General features: G+C 38.3%; 3 protein-coding genes across 3 annotated transcripts; 1 reads left to right on the top strand and 2 right to left on the bottom strand.

The window, feature by feature from the left end:
• Positions 1 to 843: 843 nt before the first annotated feature.
• On the top strand, positions 844 to 1,818 carry LOC123784957 (olfactory receptor 5T1-like). The gene has a single exon (XM_045786494.2). It carries the CDS (start codon positions 844 to 846, stop codon positions 1,816 to 1,818), a length of 975 nt encoding a protein of 324 aa, XP_045642450.2.
• A 7,477-nt stretch (positions 1,819 to 9,295) lies between these two features.
• On the bottom strand, positions 9,296 to 10,282 carry LOC123784956 (olfactory receptor 5T1-like). The gene has a single exon (XM_045786493.2). The coding sequence runs from the start codon at positions 10,280 to 10,282 to the stop codon at positions 9,296 to 9,298; it is 987 nt and encodes a 328-aa protein (XP_045642449.2).
• A 14,174-nt stretch (positions 10,283 to 24,456) lies between these two features.
• On the bottom strand, positions 24,457 to 25,431 carry LOC123784955 (olfactory receptor 5T1-like). The gene has a single exon (XM_045786492.2). It carries the CDS (start codon positions 25,429 to 25,431, stop codon positions 24,457 to 24,459), a length of 975 nt encoding a protein of 324 aa, XP_045642448.2.
• Between the last annotated feature and the right edge of the window lie 536 nt (positions 25,432 to 25,967).

Below are 25,967 nucleotides of genomic sequence, written 5' to 3'. Positions count from 1 at the left end.
ATGTAAATGATTTTGGTGGAAAAGGCAGCCTTGTATAAGCTGAGATGCCGAACTTACCCCATTTCCTAGTCATCTGGAAACCTGTTAAAATTAAATAATTTCCATAGTATTTCTCATTTATTTTTTAAATATTTATATATTTGAGAGAGAGAGAGAGAGAGAGAGAGAGAGAGAGAGTGTGTGTGTGTATGCATGCAAGGGAGGGAGGGGCAGAAGGAGAGACTCTTCAAGCAGACTCCCCACTGAGCACGGAGCCCCACACAGGGCTCCCTCCCACTACCCATGAGGTCATGACCTGCACCAAAACTAAGAGCTGGATGCTCAGGTGACAGAGCCACCTAGTCTCCCTAGTATTTCTCATTTAAATTCAACACAAGCTTGTGATATAAGTGTACTTGCTCCCATTTTAACAGTTGCAAATATTAAAGAAAGGACTTTCATGCACATGGTAGCAAATCCAGAACTAGCATTCAGGTGTGGACTTTCCACAATTATACTTTAAGACTCAAATATTCCTACGTTTATTCATCATTGTGAATTTTAAGATTATTCAGTATGAAAAATACAATAAAGAATGGAACAGAAAATGATGTAGACAATAAACTGTTTAAAACAACAGGATATTTTTAACTTGACAAATGTAGTCAATGGCTGAAAAAAAGCATTTCTTCCTTTATTTAACAGCAACATGCAACCACATGGGACCAACATCTTGATCGCTGCCTATTTTATCAGCGGCCAGGAAATCATTATATCCTGGTAAGAAACAAATATGCGGACGTAATTGGCTAGACTCCCATGTTCACAAGATATTGCCTTTAGCCCCTCAAGAAAAAAAGTGCAATGCCAGGGTTTCCATCCGATTTCGGTTTATACAGGATTCAGATGGAAAACGTGACTGAAGTCACCACGTTTATACTGATGGGCTTCACAGATGATATTGAGCTGCAGGTCTTCCTATTTGTACTATTTCTGGCCATCTATCTTTTCACGCTGGTAGGAAATTTGGGAATGGTTATATTAGTCATTGGGGATTCCCGGCTCCACAACCCCATGTACTATTTTCTGAGCGTGTTATCATTCCTGGATGCCTGCTATTCCTCAGTTGTCACCCCAAAAATGTTAGTCAATTTCCTAGCAGAGAACAAAGCCATTTCCTACCTTGGATGTGCAGCCCAGATGCTTCTCTTTGTCACTTTTGGGACCACAGAAAGCATTCTCCTGGCTGCCATGGCTTATGATCGCTACGTAGCGATCTACAACCCTCTCCTGTATTCCGTGAGCATGTCGCCCAGCATCTATGTGCCACTCATCGTGGCTTCCTATGTCGGTGGCATTTTGCATGCTTCTGTACACACGGTGGCCACGTTCAGCCTCTCCTTCTGTGCGTCCAATGAAATTAGACATGTGTTCTGTGACATCCCTCCGCTCCTTGCCATTTCTTGCTCTGACACCCACACAAACCAGCTGCTGCTCTTCTACTTCGTGGGCGCTATTGAGATCGTCACTATCCTGATCGTTCTCATCTCCTATGGTTTCATTCTGTTGGCCATTCTGAGGATGCGTTCTGCCGAGGGGAGGCAGAAAGTCTTCTCTACGTGTGGCTCTCACCTAACTGGAGTGTCAGTTTATCATGGAACCATCCTCTTCATGTATGTGAGACCCAGTTCCAGCCACGCTCTGGACCATGACATGATAGTGTCGATATTTTACACAATTGTGATTCCCATGCTGAATCCCATCATCTACAGTTTGAGGAACAAAGATGTAAAAGAGGCGATGAAGAAATTGTTTGGTAAAAATTGGTTATCTCAGTAATGTATACTGTTCACGTTGACCAGTAAATTAAGAAAAGTTGAGAATAATATTTATTGTCTTAATATTAAAATGATAGTGAATGTATTAGTTTGCTCAGACTGCCATACCAAAGTGCCACAGACTGCTGGCTTAACAACAGATATTCATTTCTCACTGTTCCAGAATCTACAAGTCTGAAGGTGCAGGAGGGAGAATTTCCTCTGAGGCCTCTCTCCTTCACTTGTGGGTGGCATTCTTTTATTTTTTTATTTATTTTTTAGTGGCAGTCTTTTCTTTCGATTTCCACATGGTCATTCCTCTCTGTGTCTCTGTGTTCTGAATATACATACGTGTGTGTGTGTGTGTGTGTGGACACTGGTATGTATTTATTAAATATAAATATATTCACATGTACACATATTTATTATATACAAGTATATTTATACTGGAAGAGTCACATATGCATGTGATCTTTCCTTTAAAAGCTATAGTATTGCCTTTCACACACATGTGAGTCAAACTTGATAGTCTCCCATAGTTGCAGTTCTTAATAACTTTATAATTATATCTGACTAGCTTGAAGAAATACCACCCAATTGATAGCAAAAGTCCAGCTCACATAATCCCAGTCCACTTCCCTAGAGTCTCTGGCATCTGTCTCCTGACAAACGCACTCTGCTCCATCCTTGTCTGTGCATTGGCGGCAGGGGGCACAGTCAATACATTTAAACTCTGGTGTCATTACCAAGCCGCTTGTGAGGGTGCATCTCTCCCCTTTTTGTTAGTTCATTGAGATGGTGGACATTAAATCCATTTTCACTTCCTCACAAAATACAGAGACCAGGCATTAGCATTTACCAAGATTATACTTAAATCCAAGTTTGACGAAAGACAGGCACACTTCAGAGAGTGACATACAGCAGCTGGCAGAAGCTAAGCTAAGCCCGAGCCCATCTTTGTGGGTTTTCCTGGAACCCTCTGCAGCCTCAGCCTTGGCTCTGATTCTTTTGACCATCATCACCCTTGATGCCCTTAGAGATGCCACCACGCCTCAGTGCCCAGACCCAAGAACCACGGTATAGAAATTCACCCTGACTGTACTCATGTTCAGTCCTGCTTCCAACAGACCTCATTTTCATTGAGGGCAGGCGTCCTTCAAAGTTAATTAACTGGAAATGGTTTTGGTTTTCTATCCCTCCCTCCTTCCTTCCTTAATCTTCATTATTATTTTTTTTTAAGATTTTATTTATTTATTTGAGAGAGAGAGAGTAAGAGAGAGCACAAGAGGGAAGGAGAGGGAGAATCAGGTTCTCTGCTGATCAGGGAGCCCGACATGGGGCTTCATCCCAGGACCCTGGGGTCATGACCTAAGTGAAAGGCAGATGCTTAACTGACTGAGCCACCCAGGTGCCCCTATCATTACTATTATTTTTAAGTGTTAAAATCCATTTGGTTCCAATAAGATGATCTCCTTAGAACACAGAACACAACGTAAGGATATTTCCCTAAAGTGGGATTGTTAAGTTTAAAACAACCTTAACTATACAAATATAGACAATCTCTTACAAAATCATATACTCCAGCACCCCCAATTTTTCTTCTTTTCTTTTCTTCTATTTGGAAGGTTCTCCCAGCTGCCATTCACATGACTTATTTTTTAAAATGCCTTTTCTTAGTGAGGATTTCATTGATTACATTATGATAATTGCAATTTACTTCCATTGACCATCTTCATATTCTTTCTTTCTTGAATATAACTATTGCATTTGTCCCTGTTTCATATAATATACACCTAATTTATATTTGATTTATTGTCAATTGATTTTCCAGACACATATATTTGGAACACTGTCTGATACATATTGTTGCTCAGTAAATATTCCCTAAATGAATAAATATTTTACATACGAAATGGTCAAAAACATTTTTTAACTTAATGAAAGGATGCACGTGAAACAAGATAAAATGTTCTATTTAAATATTAGTTACTGTTCTAAGTTTTCTAGTTTATCTTTTTCCTTTAAAAGAAGTTCCTAAGAAAGTTAAAAATAGAACTACCCTATGACCCAGCAATTGCACTACTAGATATTCAGCCAAAGGATACAGAAAGACAGATTCAAAGGGCCCATGTACCCCGATGTTTATAGTAGCATTATCAGTAGTAGCCAAACTATAGAAAGAGCCCAAATCTCCATCTACTGATCAATGGATAAAGATGATGTGGGAGATATATATATATACTAGAGTGTAGTATGCTAAGTGAAATAAGTCAGTCAGAGAAAGCCAAATGCCCTATGATTTCATTCACATGTGGAATTTAAGAAACAAAGCAGATGAACATAGAGGAAGGAAAGAAAAGAGACAGTGGGAGGGAAGTAAACCATAAGGGACTCTTAACTATAGAGAACAAACTCAGAGGTGATGGAGTGAGGCGGGTGGGGGATGGGCTAGATGGGTGATGGGTATCAAGGAGGGCACTTATGATGAGCACTGGGTGTTATATGTAAGTTATGAATCACTAAATTCTACCCCTGAAACTAATTTCACATATATGTTAACTAACTAGAATTTAAATAAAAACTTGAAAAGAAAAGAAATAACAATATTTCCTCTTTCTATTGGTCTATTTTGCTGTTCTTTCCTAGCTTTCTCATTTGGGTACAATTTTCCAATGAATAGTGTGTCAGTGCAATCACACATATTTTATTATTTCATATTTTTATTATCAGTATTTCTGATTTTTCCTTTTTTTTTTTTTTTTACTTAGTAGTAGTTGAGTAACATCTAAAAATGCTTAAATGGAATAGTTTGAGAGTTTTTGAAAAATTTGTTAATCATATCCAAATAGCATGCAAGTTTTAAAAATTTTGTTTGTTCAGATCTTACTTTTAATCGATATATGGAAGTTTTCATAAATACTGCCCCTACACTTGTAAAGAGAGTGCAATGTCAAAGTCAAAGCTTTATACATACTTATCTACAAAAACAATTTCATCTAATATTTAATTTAAGCCTTTATGTCCTAATTAATGTTTTCTTAACTGAAAATATTTAATACAGCTGTATTAAGTTTCCTAAAGTTAGCAGGCTTCTTTCCATTTCTCTCTTTGCATCTGCTGTATGAGAACTTTCCTGTTTGGGATATGCGTTGCTACATTTCTATTTGCATAGTTAACTTTCACTGTGGATGGCAGAGCCCAAGTGTAGGCACCCAACCTCAGAGACAAAGGGATGTGGTTACCCCCTAGGACGGCAAACTTAAAGCAACAATCAGGGTCGCCCTACTTACTTACACACATGGCCTTGGCAAGTTGATCATGGTATTCTAGAAGTGAAATAGATGAGGGATACTACATTTTGACGTGTTCCTTATAAGCAGAAAAGTTCTAGGTTAAGTGACCAGTCTAACTTGTCACAAAGTCTAACTTGAATCACAAAATCAGAGTCACTGTCCCTCAACCAATTTGTGAACTGAGACAGCTTACAGTCCTAGAACCCCTTTAATGAAGGGAGGCCAGGTACCCTTGAGGGAGGACTAAAGTATACTACCAAGAATTTAAACTATTACTCTTTCTCTAAGCCTTTCCCAGAGGGACTTTGGACCTTTACCAGGGTAACTGTGCGTTGGTGAAAAGGAAATAACCAGATCTTTCAGAACTACTGGGCACTAGTTCTGAACTGATGATGATTCCAGAAGACCCAAAACATCGTTGTGTGTTTTTGTGTGCGTGGCTCAACAGTAAGGGTAGGAGCTTGTGGAGGTCAGGTGGTCAGTGGAGTTTTACTTCTGACTCATCTCACAGTGAATCTTGTATGCCCCTGCACCATCCTGTGCTTATTTCTCCAGTTCCAGAATGTCTACTTGGAATAGAACAACTCAGTCCCAACCTGAATAGAACAACTCGATGCCCACCTTGGTTCCCTGACCTATGGAATAAGAGTTATCACGATGGAAATATCCAAATGCAATTATAACTGCCTCTATCAAGAAAAATAGTAAGCCAGAATCAATACTGCATTTTGAAGGGTAATCAGAGATTAGTTCCACCATCAAAGACTTGAAGGTTGCAGGAGTGATGATTCTATTATATCCCCATTTAAATCTCCTATTTGGCCTATGCAGAAAACTGATAGGTCTTTGATAATGACAGAGAATTACCATAAGCTTAACTAGGTGATTATTCCCATTGTTGCTCTTGGACCAGATGTGGTTTCGTTGCCTGAGCAAATTAACACATACCCTGGTACTTGGTATGCTCCTATTAATCTGGCAAATGCTTTTCCCTTCATGCATTTTCATAAAGTTTACCAAAAATAGTCTTCTCTGAGCTAGAGAGTCCAACAAACTTCACTGTCCTACCTCGGAGTATATCAGCTCTACAGCCTATGTCATAATTCGATTCATAGATATTTGTTCTCTTTGTCTTCCACAAGGTATCACCTGGATCCACTGTCCACATTGATGACATTGTACTGAGTAGACTTAATGAGCAAGAAGTAGCAACTACTCTAGACTTACCAGCAAGACATTCATGTGACATGAGTTGGGAAATTAATTTAATGAAAATTCAGTGACTTTTTGCATTAGTGAAATTTCTAAAAGTACGGTGGAAATGACGCATGTCAAGATATCCTTTCTAAGGTCAAGGGAAATTTGCTGCATCTGGTCATTTTTACAACCAAAAAAGTCCCACTAGTGGACCTCTTCTTTGAAGGCAGTATACTCTTCATTTAGTTGTGTTAGTCATGTCCTAACTGACCTCAAAAGTTGATGGTTTTGAGGGGTTCATGATAGGACAAGGCTGTGCAATAGGTTCAGGCTGCTGTGAACCTTCTCTTGCATGTGGACCATATGATCCAGCAGGTCCTTTGGTGCTTGGAGTGACGGTGCCAGAGAAGGATGCTGTTTTGAGTTTTGGTCAGCCCCTATGGGGGAATCAGAGTGTAGACCCTTAGTATTGTGGAGCACAGCCTTGCTACCCTCCATAGACAACTACTTCTCTTTGTAAAACAGCTTTTAACCTGCCACTAAGCCTTAGTAGAGACTGAACACTTTACCACGGTCACTAACTTACCATGACAGCTGAGTTTCCCCATTCAAAGCTGGGTGTTTTCTGACCCAACAAGTCATAAATTTGGGCATACACAGCAGCCCTCCATCATGAAATGGAAGGGTTGTATATGAAATTATGCCTGAGCGGGCCTTGAAGGTCGAAATAAGTTACATGAAGTAGTAGCCCAAACACCAAGGGTCCACAATTCTTCTCTCTTCCAGCCTCAATCTATGGCTTTCATGGAGTTAGTTCCCTATGATTATCCGGCAGAGGTAAGGAAGACTGAGGTCTAGTTTACAAATGGTTCTGAATGATATGCGGATGCCACCCAGAAGAGCACAGCTGCTGCAATGTAGCTTCTTTCTGTGATATACCTGAAAGACTGCAGGGAAAAGAAATCCTCCCAGTGGGAAGAACCTCGAGCAGTATATCCAGATGTTTATTTTGCATGGAAAGAGAAATAGCCACATGTGAAACTACGTATTGATTCATGTTCTGTGGCCAGTGGTTTGGCTGGACAGTCAGAGACTTGGAAGGTACATGACTAAAAAATTGGTGTCAAGAAGACTGGTCAAGAAGTATGTGGATAGACCTCCCTCTCTTTGTTAAGCATGTGAGGATATTTGAATCCCTTGTCAATGCCCACCAAAGATTGACCTTAGCAGAAAAGAATTTTCATAATCAAGTGGATACGGAGACTCATTCTATGGATATCATTCATCCTATTTTACTAGCCACCCCTCTTATCAAGTAATGGGCTCGTGAAATGACTGTGGCAGCAGGGATGAAGGCTTGTATGGGGTCAGTAACATAGACCTCCATTTACAAAGGCTGACTTGTCTGAACCCATTGCTGAGCACCCAATCTGCCAGGAGCAAAGACCAGGACTTAGGCTCCAAGATGGCACCATTTCCTGGTGTGGTCAGCCAGCTACTTCATGGCAGACTGTATACATTGCACCACTTCCATCATTATAGGGCAATGTTTTGGGACTGGATATATTTGTCTTGGGGATTCCTAGCTTTAACACACCATATACTATTTTCTTAGTATGTTATCATTCTTGGATGCCAGTTATTCCTCAGCTGCTACTCCAAAAATGCTGATCAATTTCCAAGCAGAGAGTAAAGCCACTTCCTATCTTGGATGTGCAGCCCAGATGCTTCTCTTTGTCACTTTTGGGACCACAGAAAGCATTCTCCTGGCTGCCATGGCTTATGATCACTACATAGCAATCTACAACCCTCTCCTGTATTCCGTGAGTGTGTCGCCCAGAGTCTATGTGTCACTGATCGTTGCTTCCTATGTCAGTGGCATTTTGCCTGTTTCTGTACACACAGTGGCCACGTTCAGCCTCTCCTTCTGTGCATCCAATGAAATTAGACATGTCTTTTGTGACATCCCTCCACTACTTGATCTTTCTTGTTCTGACACTTACACAAACTGTATATACATATATATGCATATACAATGCATACATGTATGATATATATAGTGTATATATAATGTGCATATATATTATATATACATGTATTCATATAATTAACCAGTTGTTGCTTTTCTCTAAGCTCTACTTTTGCTTTCCTGAGCCTAAGTACACTATCAATCAATGTTACTATCTATTACTTACTGGCATAACTTCTGCAATTTCAGAATAGATCTTATCATTTCTATGATTGCACAGTAATAAGGAAAGATTTTGATAATGGAATAAAAATATATAATGTTGGGCCAAACAGTGAAAAAGTTATGGCCATAAGCCTAGATGGATATTACTCTGAAAGCACATGGAGAGCAAATGAAATAACATTAAGGAGGTCTTGCACAGGGAGCTCAGGATGGAGAAGTAACCTCATAATGAATGTGAAAGACTTTCTAAAAACAGTGTGATGATACACTAATCCATAGAATCCTGCGTACATAGGCTACTACATAGTAATAGTGAGTGAAAATTCATAATGACTGACAACAGCAATACACTTGCATTGACAAATATTCAATATGAATCAATCTGAACGCAGTAAAATTACATAGATGATACAAATGATCTATATTTGTAAAATGCTGTGTTGAAGGGCTGATAAATGCTTTATTTGAAAATATTCGAGGGGGGGCGCCTGGGTGGCACAGCGGTTAAGCGTCTGCCTTCAGCTCAGGGCATGATTCCGGCGTTATGGGATCGAGCCCCACATCAGGCTCCTCTGCTATGAGCCTGCTTCTTCCTCTCCCACTACCCCTGCTTGTGTTCCCTCTCTCGCTGGCTGTCTCTCTTTCTGTTGAATAAATAAATAAAGTCTTTAAAACAAAAAAAAAAACAAAAAAAAAAGAAAGAAAATATCCTAGGATATACAGATGGTTTTATTCACTAACCAATACATTTTCTTTAGTTTCAGGGTATAGAGACATAAACTGAAATGCAACATTCTTCTCAGATTAACTCAATGCTAATGATGCGTTTTACTTAGGAACCAATTTCTTACAAACAATTTCTTCATCGCCTCTTTTACATCTTTGTTCCTTAAACTGTAGATGATGGGATTCAGCATGGGAATCACAATCGTGTAAAATATCGACACTATCATGTCATGATCCAGAGCGTAGCTGGAACTGGGTCTCATATAGATGAAAAGAATAGTTCCATGATAAATTGTCACTCCAGTTAGGTGAGAACCACATGTAGAGAAGACTTTCCGCCTCCCCTCAGCAGAATGCATCCTCAGAATGGCCAACAGAATGAAACCATAGGAGATGAGAACGATCAGGATAGTGACGATCTCAATAGCACCCACGAAGTAGAAGACTAGCAGCTGGTTTGTGTGGGTGTCAGAGCAAGAAATGGCAAGGAGTGGAGGCATGTCACAGAAGACATGTCTAATTTCATTGGATGCACAGAAGGAGAGGCTGAACGTGGCCACTGTGTGTAAAGTACCATGAAGAATGCCAGCAACATAGCAGGAGACGATGAGTGGCACATAGACTCTGGGCGACATGCTCACGGAATACAGGAGAGGGTTGTAGATTGCTTCGTAGCGATCATAAGCCATGGCAGCCAAGAGAAAGCATTCTGTGGTCCCAAAAGTAACAAAGAGAAGCATCTGGGCTGCACATCCAAGGTAGGAAATGGCTTTATTCTCTGCTAGGAAATTGACTAACATTTTTGGGGTGACAACTGAGGAATAGCAGGCATCCAGGACTGATAACACACTCAGAAAATAGTACATGGGGTTGTGGAGCCGGGAATCCCCAATGACCAATATAACCAGTCCCAAATTTCCTACCAGCGTGAAAAGATAGATGGCCAGAAATAGTACAAATAGGAAAACCTGCAGCTCAAAATCATCTGTGAAGCCCGTCAGTATGAACATGGTGACTTCAGTCACATTTTCCATCTGAATCCTGTATAAACCGAAATCGGATGGAAACCCTGGCATTGCACTTTTTTCTGGAGGGGCTAAAGGCAATATATTGTGAACATGGAGTCTAGCCAATTACATCCGCATATTTGTTTCTTATCAGGATATAATGATTTCCTGGCCGATGATAAAATAGGCAGCGATCAAGACGATGGTCCCATGTGGTTGCATGTTGCTGTTAAATAAAAGGAACAAATGCTTTTATTCAGCCATTGACTGCATTTATCAAGTTAAAAATATCCTGTTGATTTAAACAGTTTATTGTCTACATCATTTTCTACAATTAATTCCTGGATCCATCATATTTAGGGGGCAGATTTCAGCATGTTGAGTTTGGTTTTTCTGTCGGCATTTTATAACCAACAATTGTTTTTAAAAGAGGTAAAAAAAATCCACAGTCCATAAGGCCAGGCTGAATTTACTCACAAGTGATTTATATTCACGATGGGAAACATGCTACAGTTTTGTTACATTGAGATGCCCACACATCGGTAGATAATAAATCAATATGGCTACTGTTAGAAAGAGAAGAAAACCCTATGTCTTTATCTTTCCAGAAATGTTCCAGAGATTCCTGTGGAAGGCATTTCTAATGCACAGAGTCGCTTCATAAATGTCAGTCTACAAAACCCAAAAACGCTCATTTGATTCTTAGGAAAATTGATAGAAAAAAATACGTTTATGTTCAATCTGATTTTTTATAAATCCGGATAGCTAACATAACTCTCATGAGAACACACACACACCCCTTAAAATAATGTATAATTAACTTTGAAATGTTATATTAGTAAAGTAATTTACAAAGACATCAATGAACAGTATAAAAATGAGTAATGCATTTTGGGGTATCACCAAAAATAGATTGCTGTTTAAAAAATTCCTATTCTCTCTCTTTCTTTCCCAACCTTTTCTTCTCTTCTCTCTCCCTTTCTCTCAAATCCATGGAATACATACAAAAATAGTTACTAAAGAGACTCAGATACAAAACAGGAACTAAGCAGACAAGAATAAGCACAGTAAAAACAAAACATTCAAGCAAATTTGAAAAATGTACCGATAGGCAGTGTGCTAAAGGTACCATCACAAAACACATGTTGACTGATACACACAGGAGAAGGGTCAGCGACATGACAAGTGTAAACTTTGTGTAACTGATGTGCCTAAGATAAGACAATTCTAGAAGATTAAGATTAGATTAGGACTCTTAAACCTCATATTATAGGAGCGCCTGGGTGGCTCAGTCAGTTCAGTGCCCAACTCTTTATTTAAGTTCAGGTCATGATCTGAAGACCCTGAGCTCCTCGTCAGGCTCCAAGCTCACCATGGAGTCTGCTTGTCCCTCTCCCTCTGCTCCACCTTTCTCCCCTCTAATTAATTAATTAATTAATAATTAAATCTTAAAAAACAGGGGGCAACATTTTTAAAAAATTAAGAAAACCTCCTATTACAATCTCAGATTTAATACCTGGTGACAGTGTGAACTTGGAAAAGTTACTTCTCCTTGGATCTCCAAAGAATAACTAAGATTGACCCAAATTTTCAGGCATACTTGTTCAACTACATCTGGAATGGTTTGGTTGTAGAGTGTTTATTTATCTGATGCATTAAAATATTTTGTATTAGCTTGAAGTGTTAATTATGTGTGAAAATGCATACACATGAAATATGGCCTCCAAATTTTATTTAGTTCCAATACAATGAATAGGGACTAGAAAAGCAATTTTTAATAATAAAAGCATTTTGCAATTAATGGGTCCCAAACAAAATCAAAGTACTTCTCTAAGCTATACATGTATTTGTTATATGGCACTAACTATATATTAAAATACTGTTCTCTTGAGATTGAACCCAGTGAACCCCAATATTCTGTGCCATAAGAAACTTTAAAATCCATTTCCGTCACTACATTCTGCTTGGGGGCATGCCATTAAAATAATAATATGTTTACTCAAATTCTTCTGATACGCTTGTCAATATGATATTCTAGTAACCTTTGATTCTCCGCCTTTGCCTGCAGAATAAGAAAGTGGTTATGAATGAAGGTATGTTTTATTCCAAATCACGTCGCATTAGAGCATTTACCTACTTCGCTATAGGAAACGGGGGTCATGATAGAGAAAAAGTATGAGCTGTAGCTGCTGCACCCAAACTGCTTTCCAAGCAGGCGTTTCTATGAACTGATATTCAAGAAAATCAGAACTGGTTGTGTTTATGTCTTGCTGTTCCTCTTTGATAGAGGCTAGCAAGACAAAAATATAGATCGTAAATTCATAACAAAACATGATCAATCTGGAAGACTAACCCTAACCCTAAGATCAGTTCCCAGCACTCGTGGTCAAAAAATATAAAGTACCAAACACCCAAGGGAACAGTATTGCAAACACTCAGCTTAGTAAGAAGGAAGTCTATGATTGTAGCTACCACGTATCATTAACTGGTTCCTAGGAGGTAGGAATTTTGTGCACATTTTCTATTATAGTCTACATAGCAATCGATAAACTAAATAATTCAGTGTCATTTTACAGAGTGAAAATTGCCTAACTAGACTTATAACTAGACAAAGGTCATCATTTCTAGGAGATTCAGGATTCAAGCCTAGATTTCTCTTGATTTCAAACTCTACACTATTTCCACTTGACAATATTACAAACCCATTGTGAGATGGTATAATTCTGGCAATGTTATCACATAGAATCAAGAATATGGCATCCTTGCACATTGGAATTCTGTGTTTTTTTTTTTTTTAAGCAATTAAGCTTGAATAGACCATAAAAAAAAAACTACGTTTGCTTCTAGATCAATGAACTCACTAATAAAATAAATTAAAAATTTTTTTTACATCCCTCCATCAGAAAAATATTGATTTCAAAGTTGTATATACACAATAGCTGGTTAATAATTTTGTCTCCATTTAATACTTTTCTTAAACTTTAAATATAGCCCCTTAATTTTACTATCTCTAAATTGACCATAATCGTTCACCAAGAACATTAAAGCAAATTTCTAATTACACCTCTAATGACTAAAACATGTGGGAAGCCCTTTTTGCTTTCCCTTCTGTATTCCCAGAAACGCAAGTGATCAATTGTTAATATAACTTTGAATTAACTAATTAACTAGAATCTTCTCTCTTAAACCCAAATATTAAGGCATACATTCTAGTTTCAAATTCATATGTCCAGTTACTAAAATATTTTCTAAGTTATAAGAAACCTCTCCTCTCACCTGCGAAATGAACTGTCCAGTAAGGTACATTATGAACACAATGCATTTAGATTCTTATACCATCTCGAGTTCTTGAACTTCACAATGATGTCCCAAGAGGAAAATGCACTAATTCTTTTCTGGGACAGAAAAGTATGAAGATGAGGTTTTTTTTTTTTCATTGTAAACAAGTGAGTGGTTCTGGATAATGAACTACATGATGAAAATGATTACGTAAATGCACTTTGGCCTCTGGTTTGAAATGATTCCTCAGTGGAAAAGAAAGCTAATGGAATAAGAGATAGTCTTGGCTCTGATACTAAACAGCTGTATGTCATTGGGTTGACGACTTAAATTCTCTGAAATCCAGTTTCTTCCTCCTGGAAATATAACCTGTTTACTTCCGTCAAAATCCTATAAACATTGGGATGCCTGGCTGGCTCAGCTGGTGGAGCCTGTAACTCTTGATCTCAGGACTGTGGGTTTGAGCCCCAGTCTGGGTGTAGAGATTACTTAAGAAACAAAAAATCTAAAAAAATCCTATGAACATGGACATAATGAAGTAATATAACAGCACAACTTATGGCAGACTTTATAATCATTTAATAAAATTACTGTATTTTTAATAAATTTTAAAATACTGTAGTTCCAAGTAGTCTGAGAAACAGATTTAAGTTCATTGAGAGTTAAATAAGAAAGATAAGACATGAATACAGGAATAGGAATTATTGACAGGAGAGATGGGGCAGTATACAGGAAATGGTAATATTCTATGTAAGACAAAAATGGCAGAGTTAAAGGTCAAATATTTTAGGTTGTATAGGATTTGGTCTTGTATTCGAGGCCTTGTATACTAATATAGACTAGAAACTATGTACATAAGAAACTCTTAGAAAAATTGTGGAATCTATATATGCCTAGATGCCACACTCAAGAGATTGTAAGTTATTAGACAGGAAATGCTATTTATGGAATTGGAATATATATATTAAAAAAAAGATGATGCTGGCCCAACTGTGAAAAATTGATCTATTAATTATATGCAATCCTAAATTGTTGTATGGATTCAATACAACTCCAATTAAAATTAAGCAAGTATTTCTGCAGGAATTGACACCTTGTTTCTATAATTTATTTAAAAGAGGAGGAGTGCCTGGGTAGCTCACTTGATTGTTTCTGACTCTTGATTTCCACTCAGATTATGATTTCAGGTTCATGAGATGGAGTCCCTCATCAGGTCTGTGCTCAGAGAAGACTGTGTCCAATTGATATTTGTCAAAATTTCTGAGAAAAATCTGTGGAGGAAGGATAGTATTTTTTTTAATGGCGTTTAATTTGTAGAATATCCTTATGACACAAAAAAAGAAACATTGGCTCATTGTTTGCACATATATAAAACTTTTCTCAAAATGAATCTTACACCTTAATATAAATCCTTTGCTACACATCTCTAGAGAAAATTTGGGCATCTGTGTGACCATGGGTTAGTCACAGATTTTTAGATAAATCTCAAAATACATGAACCATGGGAGAAAAAAAGGGATATATTGTATTTCATCACAACTAAAATCTTTTGCTCTGGGAAAGATATTGTTGAAGAAATAAATAAACCACAGGCTAATACAAAATATTTGCTCAACAGTTACCCAATAAAGACTATATATCCAGAATATATGAAAAACTCTGAAACAATACAAAACACAACAACAACAACAACAACAACAACAAAAGGGCAATATATTTGAACAAACATTTCTCCACAGAAGACACACAGATGGTAACTAAGCTTGTCAAAAAGTTAAACACCATTTGATGTTAAGAAAAGAAGTGCAATTGAACACAACAAGGTCGTCCTATACTATATACCTACCAGAATGAGTCAAGTTTAAACATATAATAAATACTGATACTATATCACATGTTTGGATGTCAGGAAGTAATATTTTTAGCCAATCACTGAGGTTTTAATGTGATTTAATATGGAATCAGCTAGGAGCACCTGGCTGGCTCTGCCAGTGGAGGATGACTTTTGATCTCGGGGTTGTGAGTTCAAGCCCCTTGTTGGGCGTGGAGATTACTTTAAAAAAAAGTATGAAAACAGCTAATAGAACGCACTTGCTATTGTATTTTACTAAATCATCCTTGATTGATGTTTTTTTTTTATTTCTAGCTAATTTCTGTGTTCTCTAACTCATGTTTTCAAATCCTTCCAATATCTAGCCTTCTGCTTTGTAATTTACTAATATAATTTATGATTTAATAAAACTTTATTATTTTAAAGTTTGTTTGACATTATTCTGAGAGATTAAATTACCATATTAGTTTGCTTGTTCTACAGCCTTACTTTATTCTCTGATTTTAGTAACTTTGGAACACTTCACAAGTTATCCCTTCATACTACAGTTGAGCCTTGAACAACGTAGGTTTAACTATGTGGGTCCACTTACACTTGGATTTCTTTTGGTAAATACAGTACAGTACTGAAAGGTATTTTCTTTCTGATTTTATTAATTACATTTTTTGTTTTTATAGCTTATTTTTTTGTAAGAATACAGTATATAATACATATAACATACAAAATATGTGTTAATCAACTGTTTATCTTATCAATTAAGACTTCTGGTCAACAGCAGGCTATTAGTAAGTTTAGTTTAGGGGGAATCAAAAGTTATACACAGACTTTTGACTAGGGGGTGGCACCCTTATTCTCCATGTAGTTCAAAGGTCAACACTATAATATTACATTAATCCTTTTATCTGCCTTCCCCCATGTTTACGTATGATAGGCATTTTGACTCTCATAAGGACATATATATGTAGTTTGGAGATATGTCAAGGTAGCTTTTCAAGTTTTGTGCTCAAGGGATCTCGGGCATGTTTTTATAGTCTTAAAATATTGTCTTATGTGTAACTAATTGAAGTCTCAGAGCTAAGCCTAATTCATTAGCACTCCTACCTAGAACTGTTTTCCAAAGCGCTACTCTACACTTTACACATTAAATGTTGCTGTAAACGTACTTTCTGAGACCTACATCTTCCAGAACCCCCCTCTTATTTCAAACTTTCCTTCCTAGTGATTCTGCGCTATACACTGACTTTCCACTTTCAGGATTTTATTCCTCAGAGTGAAGCCCTATTCTTTTGGAAGGGAATGTATGTTGCATATTTCTGAGATCCTCAGGGACCTAGAGCACCCATCATTTTAGTCTCCTATAGTCTCTTTGTGACATCCGATTGACCCTGGGTGGGGATGGGGAAGTCCTAAATCTTCAACTTGGGGCATCTAAAGACTTTTCCATTTCACCAGCTTAATTTTGCTGATCATCCTCTCTTTCTCATGTGAGTTTTCAAAATTCCTAGGTTCCAAATATCATAGATCCTCTTAATACTTCCCTTTCCATATTAACCCTGTGTTTGGTGAAAGTGCTGATTTCAATAGTATTCTGCTGCTTAGGGGTGACTTGATACTTTAAGAACCCTTAATGTGGGATTAGTAGAGATCTTTTGCGATGGGCTCTTGTCAAAGGGGTCATTTTTTTTTCTTTCATTTTTGCCTTTGCTCATTTTTAGTTATTTTGTTTGCTGTTGCATGTATATTTCATTTTTGGAAGTGTTTTGGGGGAGCTTCTGTGTTTTATAATGAAAAATTTTTATAATATTTTTCTTCCTTCCTTATCTTAGTTTCTTTCTTTTTCATTTTTTGTGGACTTAAATTTTTAGAGAAGTTATAGGTTCGTAGCAAAATTAAGAGGAAGGAACAGAGATTTCCCAAATACCTCTTGTCCCCATGCATGCACTAACACATCATAACTACCTATAGGCTGCCATTTACCTTCGGGATCACTCCCGGTGTTAAATATTCTATGAATTTGAAAACAATGTATAATAACATGAATCCATCATTATAGTCTCATACAGAGTGTTTTTAGTGCCCGAAAATTCCTCTGTGCCCTGCCTCTTCATCTCTCCTCTCTAAACCCCTGGCAACCACCGATCATTTTAGTCTCTGCAGAGTTTTGCCTTTTCCAAATATCATACTGTTGAAATCTTACTGCATGGAGCATTTCAGATTGACTTCTTCCACTTAATAAAACATTTGTTTCCCTCTCATCTTTTCATGGCTCGAGAGCTCTTTTTTTTGGTTTCGTTTTGGTTTTTTTCCCCACTGTGTAATCATTCATTGTCTGGAGTACTGCAGTCTATTTATCTATTCACCTCCTGCAAGACATCAGGTTGCTTCCAGATATAATTCTGGCAATTACAAATAAAGCTGCTCTGAACATCTGTGTGCAAGCTTCTGTGTGAACCAAAGTTTTCGGCTCCTTTGGATAAACCCCAAGGAATGTGATTGCTGGATTGCATGCTAAGAACATGTTTAGCTTTGTAATTCCTTCCCCCTTTCTCTGTTATTGTTGGTCATTCATTGCCCTTATATGTAAGCTTACATAAGCGTGCATACACGTAAGACACACACAGAAGTATATGTTATCAAGTACATTTCTCCTATTATTCTATCATTTCACTCTACTCCCTTCTTGATTGAATGTTTTCTGAGAAGTTGGGTGTGATTCTCATGTGTTCTTCTATAGGGGAAGTGTTTTTTTCCTCTAGCTTCTTTCTGAAGTTTTTTGATTTTTGTTTGATTTTGTTTTATTCTTGTCTGTACTTCAAAAATGATATGTCAGTGTATAATTTTTATGGCATTTGTCTTTCTTAGTGTCTTTGAATGTTCTGGACCTGGATCTGAAATTAATTTGAGGAAATTTTCGGTTATTATTGTTTCAAATGTTACTTCTTTCCTGTTCCACAATCTTTGGATATTCTATCTGTTTGTTTTTCAATCTTTGTTCTCTTTGCTTTTCAGTTTTTGAAGTTTCTATTGAGATGTCCTCACATTCAGAGATTCTCTCTTCTGCCCATTAAAGGCATTCTTCATTTCAGTTAGTGTTTTTGCCCCTCCAGTATTTCTTTTTGGACGTTCTTAGGATTTCCATTTCTCCACTTACATTGCTCCCCTGTGCTTCCAGGAAGTGTACTGGAACCCTTAGAATCTTTAGCATATTAATCATAGTTGTTTTAAATTCCCAAACTGATATTTAATTCCAACATCCCTGCCAAGCCTGCTTCTGCTTTGTGCCTTCAAAGTGCTCTATTCTGCCTTTTAGTATGAAATATAATTATTGTTCTGGGTAGCCAGGCAGGTGTACTGGGTAAAAGGAACTGCTGTAATTGGACTTTTAGTGACGATGTGGTTAGGTGTGGGAGCTGGGGACCTGTTCTATAGTCTCAAGATCAGGCCTCTGTCCTTTAGGGAGCCTGTGCCACCAGACTGAAATTCACAATTGTTCCTTAGTCTTATTCTTCCCCCTTAGGTGGGTCTGGATGGCTAGAGTAAGCTGAAGTTGGATATTTCCCTCCCCGCTCCTTACTTGCTCTGAGAATACGCCAGCAGGGTGGGCACTGGTTAACTCCTTTCTCCTGAGGGCAGGCTTTGGCATTCTTTGCAAATAGTTCCTTCTCTCTTCTCCTGCTGGAAGCAGAGGGATGTTTTCTTCAATATTTACTGTGGGAACCTGGTCGAGCTCCTGAAGGTAAATCTCATAATACTGGAGAAGGGGGGACTCCGTCTGGATACCCCCTGAAAGGTTTTTTTTTTTTTTTTTTAAGATTTTATTTATTTATTTGACAGAGAGACAGCCAGTGAGAGAGGGAACACAAGCAGGGGGAGTGGGAGAGGAAGAAGCAGGCTCCCAGCGGAGGAGCCTGATGTGGGGCTCGATCCCAGAACGCTGGGATCAGGCCCTGAGCCGAAGGCAGACGCTTAAGGACTGCGCCACCCAGGCGCCCCACCCCCTGAAAGTTTTAACTCCCAGAGTTGATCAGACTCCACTTTCAGCAATTGGTCAGTCATCGCTCCGGTGTTCTTCTCTAGGCGCTGGTTCCCATGGTGTTTTCTGTTCCTGAGTTTCTGACCCGGTAACATTTGATTCCCTCTCTTTGCCTGTTTCTTCAATCTTGGAGGCTACTGCTTGCCCTGTGCTTCCCACTCTTTAAGGATTCAAGAACAGTTACTGATTTTCCTTTCTTTTTTTTTTTTTTTTTTGCAGTTTGTTCAGGGTTTTACTTGTTGATAAGACAGAGTGGTGTCTTCCAGGCTCCTCACCTATGGACCTAGAAACTGAAAGTCTCCAATTCTGTTCTATTATTTATTTCTTTTGTTCTCTTCCATAGTAGAGGATGTAGTGAGATGTCTGGTAACATACGTTGTCTGCCCATCGTGACGAGAGGGTGACTAAAAGGAATTCTTCCTGGCATGGTGCATCAGTTCATTCAGATTCATTTCCAACATCAGCACAGAGATGAGCTGCGCAAGCTCTGTAGTATGCCCGATCCACCTTGCAGCGTCCTACTTTACCTTCTTTCTCAGTTTTGCTTCTATGCTGAGGAAAAATAGAAATCGGACTGGCAAGAGACCAAGTGACAATCAGAGAAGTAGGAGAACTCGGATTGATTTTACACCGGCGGACCCAGATGAGTTTGTGCTCAAAATTCTGGGCCCCAGGCAATGGGTTATAGGGCTTTTATAGGGGACTGCAGGCAGTCAGGTTCCAAGGGCTATGCTGGCTGCTGGTAGGGGGTTTAAACTGGGGGAGTGGGGGGGGGGGGGTTGCTTTAGGCGGGAACAGCAGTGCAGGGAGCCTGCGGCAGGGAGCTTGTTTTTTACAGAAGCGGAAAGGGCTGGTTATCTCTTGCTCCCAGTAGGGCTTCTAGTTATCTCTAGCTTATTGTTAGTAACTTTCCATCTTCTGGGGCCTCCTGGCCTGGGCCTGCTCTGGGCCATTTTTCTCTTCACTCTCCTTGGTGTTTATAGTCCCCAACATCATTTTTCTGCGTCTCCCTGATTTAGTAAGCAGAAGTATTTTTGAACAGATAAATACATGACTGATTATCATTTTTCTACCCCAGGTTTCACTAGCTCATCTATAAAGTGAGAAATTATTCACTAGACCTCTTATTTCCAATCCAGCTGTTTATCAGGAGCACCTGGAGAATTGAATAAAAATAAAATTTTTGTGAAGCCTGCTTTGTCTATCAATGTTAAACTTCTGTATGTAGGTTCTAGGGCTGTGTGTGTCTGTGTAGAGATATACATAAATTACCAGGTCGTCCGAATATGCCATAGATCAGTATTCAGGAATCACAGCATTGTATGACTTCTGGAGTCATACTGAGCTTTAAATGTCTATGTCTCCTATTCTGCATGCTTATAGCATTTTGTATTTTTTTAATCTCATGAATAATAACCATTTAAGTAAGTCCAAAATTTATATTTTTCTTTTTATACACAGAACTTGATAATGTGAACAGAGTAGACCTATAATGAATGGAATGAATTTGGGTTACTCTAAATCCATGTGCTATAGCTTGCAAAAAAAATGTAGTGTAATTTTATATTTTATAGTTTATCATATATACTGATTTGTTGTAATATAAATAACTTACATTGCCAAGATGAAGAAACTAAGCCCCAGAGAAGTTTAAATACTAACCCAGTTATCAGAGCTATTATCATGTCTTAAGAATTCTCATCTAGTATTAAAACACACATATATGTGTGTGTGATTATTACATACATATACTAGAACGTTATTGAGGTGTAACTGACAGGTAAAATGCTGTACCTGTTTAATGTTCACCACTTGAGGATAAGTATACACCTGTGAAAACATCACCACTATCAAGGCCATAAACCTATCTTCACATCTCCAAGTTTCCCCGGCCCCCTGTGTTGCTCTCATTTCATGGTAAAAACATGAGCACAAGATTTACCCTCTTGGCCGATTTTAAGCATATAACACAGTGTTGCTAAGTATAGGCACTATACCAGCACTTACTTAACTTGAGTGATTGAAACATTGTATCCTTTGACCATGACCTCTCCATTTCCCCATCCTCCCACCCATAGAAACCACCTTTATATTCCCTGATTCTAGGAGTTTCTCTATTTTAGATAACTCACAGAACTGAGTTCATACATTATTGGTCCTTCTGTATCTGACTTATTTACTTAACAAACATCATTCTGGTTCATTCATGTTGTTACAAATGGCAGGATTTCCTTCATTCTGAAAGTTGGATAATCTGTTGTATGTGTATACCGCATTTTCTTCATTCATCTTTCCATAAATAGACCTTTTAACGTTGTTTCCATATCTTAGGTATTGTGATTAATATTGCAGTGACATGGGCCTACACTTGGGCTCTGCCACTCCACAGCGAATGTTATCTATGCAACTAGAATGTTAGCAACACATATCCTAAACAGGAAAGTTCTCATATGGCAGATGCAAAGAGAGAAATGGATAGAAACCTGCTAACTTTAGGAAACTTAATAGACCTGTATTACATATTTTCAGCTAAGAACACATTAATTAGGACATGAAGGCTTAAATTAAATATTCAATGAGATTGTTTTTGTAGGTAAGAATGTATAAAGCTTTGACTTTGACAATTCTCTCTCTTTACAAGTGTAGGGGCAGTATTTATGAAAACTTCCATATATTAATTAGAAGTAAGATCTGAACAAACAAAATTTTAAAAAATTGCATTCTATTTGGAGATGACTAACGAAGATTTCAAAAACTCTCAAACTATTCCATTTAGGCATTTTTAGATGTTACTCAACTACTACTAAGTAAAAAATGGGAAAAATCAGAAATATTGATAATGAAAATACAAAATACTCCCCTCCCACTCTCTCTCTTTTCTTTCCTTCCTCTATGTTCATCTGCTTTGTTTCTTAAATTCCACATGTGAGTGAAATCATAGAGCATTTTTTTTAAGGATTTTATTTATTTTTTTGACAGAGAGATAGAGACAGCCAGCGAGAGAGGGAACACAAGCAGGGGGAGTGGGAGAGGAAGAAGCAGGCTCCCAGTGGAGGAGCCTGATGTGGGACTCGATCCCAGGACTCCGGGATCATGCCCTGAGCCAAAGGCAGACGCTTAACGACTGAGCTACCCAGGAGCCCCCTATGTCTTTTTTTGACTGACTTATTTCACTTAGCATACTACACTCTAGCTCCATTCATGTTGTTAGAAATGACAAGATTTTATACTTCTTGATCCCTGAGTAATATTCACATATATATACATATATACACCACATTTTATTTATTTTATCAAACAATAAATCAAATATAAATTGATTACATATTATTACATATTATATGAAACAAATGCAATTGTTATATTCAAGAAAGAAAGAATATGAGGATAGTCAATGGAAGTAAATTGCAATTATCATAATGTAACCAATGAAATCCTCACTAAGAAAAGGCATTTTAAAAAAGGAGTCATGTGAATGGAAGCCGGGAAAGCCTTCCAAATAGGAGAAAAGAAAAGAAGAAAAACTGGGGGTGCTGGAGTATATGATGTTGTAAGAGATTATCTAGATTTGTATAGTTAAGGTTGATTTAAACTTAACTATCCCACTTTAGGGAAATATCCTTACGTTGTGTTCTATGTTCTAAGGAGATCATCTTATTGGAACCAAATGGATTTTAACACTTAAAAATAATAGGAATGATAGGGGCACCTGGGTGGCTCAGTCGGTTAAGCATCCGCCTTCCACTTAGGTCATGATCCCAGGGTCCTGGGATGAAGCCCCATGTCGGGCTCCCTGATCAGCAGAGAACCTGCATCTCCCTCTCCTTCCCACTTGTGCTCTCTCTCGCTCTCTCTCTCTCTCTCAAATAAATAAATAAATAAATAAAATCTTTTAAAAAATAATAATGAAGATTAAGGAAGGAAGGAGGGAGGGATAGAAAACCAAAACCATTTCCAGTTAAATAACTTTGAAGGACGCCTGCCCTCAATGAAAATGAGGTCTGTTGGAAGCAGGACTGAACATGAGTACAGTCAGGGTGAATTTCTATACCGTGGTTCTTGGGTCTGGGCACTGAGGCGTGGTGGCATCTCTAAGGGCATCACAGGGTGATGATGGTCAAAAGAATCAGAGCCAAGGCTGAGGCTGTAGAGGGTTCCAGGAAAACCCACAAAGATGGGCTCGGGCTTAGCTTAGCTTCTGCCAGCTGCTGTATGTCACTCTCTGAAGTGTGCCTGTCTTTCGTCAAACTTGGGTTTAAGTATAATCTTGGTAAATGCTTATGCCTGGTCTCTGTATTTTGTGAGGAAGTGAAAATGGATTTAATGTCCACCATCTCAATGAACTAACAAAAAGGGGAGAGATGCACCCTCACAAGCGGCTTGGTAATGACACCAGAGATTTAAATAGATTGCCTGTGCCCCCTGCCGCCAACGCACAGACTTAAGGATGGAGCAGAGTGCGTTTGTCAGGAGACAGATGCCAGAGACTCTAGGGAAATGGACTGGAATTATGTGAGCTGGACTTTTGCTATCAATTGGGTGGTATTTCTTCAAGCTAGTCAGATATAAAGTTATTAAGAACTGCAACTATGGGAGACTATCAAGTTTGACTCACATGTGGGTGAAAGGCAATACTATAGCTTTTAAAGGAAAGATCACATGCATATGTGACTCTTCCAGTATAAATATACTTGTATATAATAAATATGTGTACATATGAATATATTTATATTTAATAAATACATACCAGTGTCCACACACACACACACACACACGTATATTCAGAACACAGAGACACAGAAAGGAACGACCATGTGGAAATCGAAAGAAAAGACTGCCACTAAAAAATAAATAAAAAAATAAAAGGACTGCCACCCACAAGTGAAGGAGAGAGGCCTCAGAGGAAATTCTCCCTCCTGCACCTTCAGACTTGTAGATTCTGGAACAGTGAGAAATGAATATCTGTTGTTAAGCCAGCAGTCTGTGGCACTTCGGTATGGCAGTCTGAGCAAACTAATACATTCACTAACATTTTAATATTCAGACAATAAATGTTCCTAATTTTTCTTAATTTAGTGGTCAATGGGAACCGTATATACATCATTGACATAACCAATTTTTACCAAACAATTTCTTCATCGCCTCTTTTACATCTTTGTTCCTCAAACTGTAGATGATGGGATTCAGCATGGGAATCACAATCGTGTAAAATATCGACACTATCATGTCATGGTCCAGAGCGTGGCTGGAACTGGGTCTCACATACATGAAGAGGATGGTTCCATGATAAACTGACACTCCAGTTAGGTGAGAGCCACACGTAGAGAAGACTTTCTGCCTCCCCTCAGCAGAACGCATCCTCAGAACGGCCAACAGAATGAAAGCATAGGAGATGAGAACGATCAGGATAGTGACGATCTCAATAGCGCCCACGAAGTAGAAGAGCAGCAGCTGGTTTGTGTGGGTGTCAGAGCAAGAAATGGCAAGGAGCGGAGGGATGTCACAGAAGACATGTCTAATTTCATTGAACGCACAGAAGGAGAGGCTGAACGTGGCCACTGTGTGTACAGAAGCATGCAAAATGCCACCGACATAGGAAGCCACGATGAGTGGCACATAGACGCTGGGCGACATGCTCACGGAATACAGGAGAGGGTTGTAGATCGCTACATAGCGATCATAAGCCATGGCAGCCAGGAGAAAGCATTCTGTGGTCCCAAAAGTGACAAAGAGAAACATCTGGGCTGCACATCCAAGGTAGGAAATGGCTTTATTCTCTGCTAGGAAATTGGCTAACATTTTTGGGGTGACAACTGAGGAATAGCAGGCATCCAGGAATGATAACACGCTCAGAAAATAGTACATGGGATTGTGGAGCCGGGAATCCCCAATGACCAATATAACCATTCCCAAATTTCCTACCAGCGTGAAAAGATAGATGGCTAGAAATAGTACAAATAGGAAAACTTGCAGGTCAATATCATCTGTGAAGCCCGTCAGCATAAACGTGGTGACCTCAGTCACGTTTTCCATCTGAATCCTGTATAAACCTAAATCTGATGGAGACCCTGGCATTTCACCTTTTATCTAGATGTTTTAAAGGTAGTTGTTGTTGTTGTTGTTGTTCATAGAATACACCCTATGTATCCTTGGGTTTGTTTCTTAGAAAGGTACATTGAAATCCTTGGCAGTGAGGGAATAGGCATTGATGGGCTTGGAAGTTGGGTTCAAGTGAATGCATTATCCTGTATAAATAAATTAAATAAATTATGTTATTAAGTTGTTGGCTAAATTTGCCATGTTAAAAATTATGCCAACAAGTGAGTTGATTTCCAGTTAGTTTTTGTTAAAATTCTCTCACCTGGTTTCATATTGCAAGATCTTAAAATCCTCAAAGATACATGAAGATAGGATTTTAAAAATCTGAAGGTAGTATAATAAAAATTACATACGTGAGTACTAGCCCTAGATTTTGTACAATGAGTGTGAGATTCCTTTTTTGTGTGTGTGCCCAGTTGTCAAAATGGGAGCAACAGTATGTATATCACAAAATTGTGATGCATTTAAATGAGAAAAACAATGTGAAATTATTTAATTTAAAAATATTCTCA

The sequence above is a fragment of the Ursus americanus genome, chromosome 24 (assembly GCF_024610735.1).
Source record: "Ursus americanus isolate L20-20 chromosome 24, mUrsAme1.1.p, whole genome shotgun sequence".
NCBI classification, from domain to species: domain Eukaryota; kingdom Metazoa; phylum Chordata; class Mammalia; order Carnivora; family Ursidae; genus Ursus; species Ursus americanus.
This window is presented reverse-complemented; position numbering and strand designations above follow the sequence as displayed.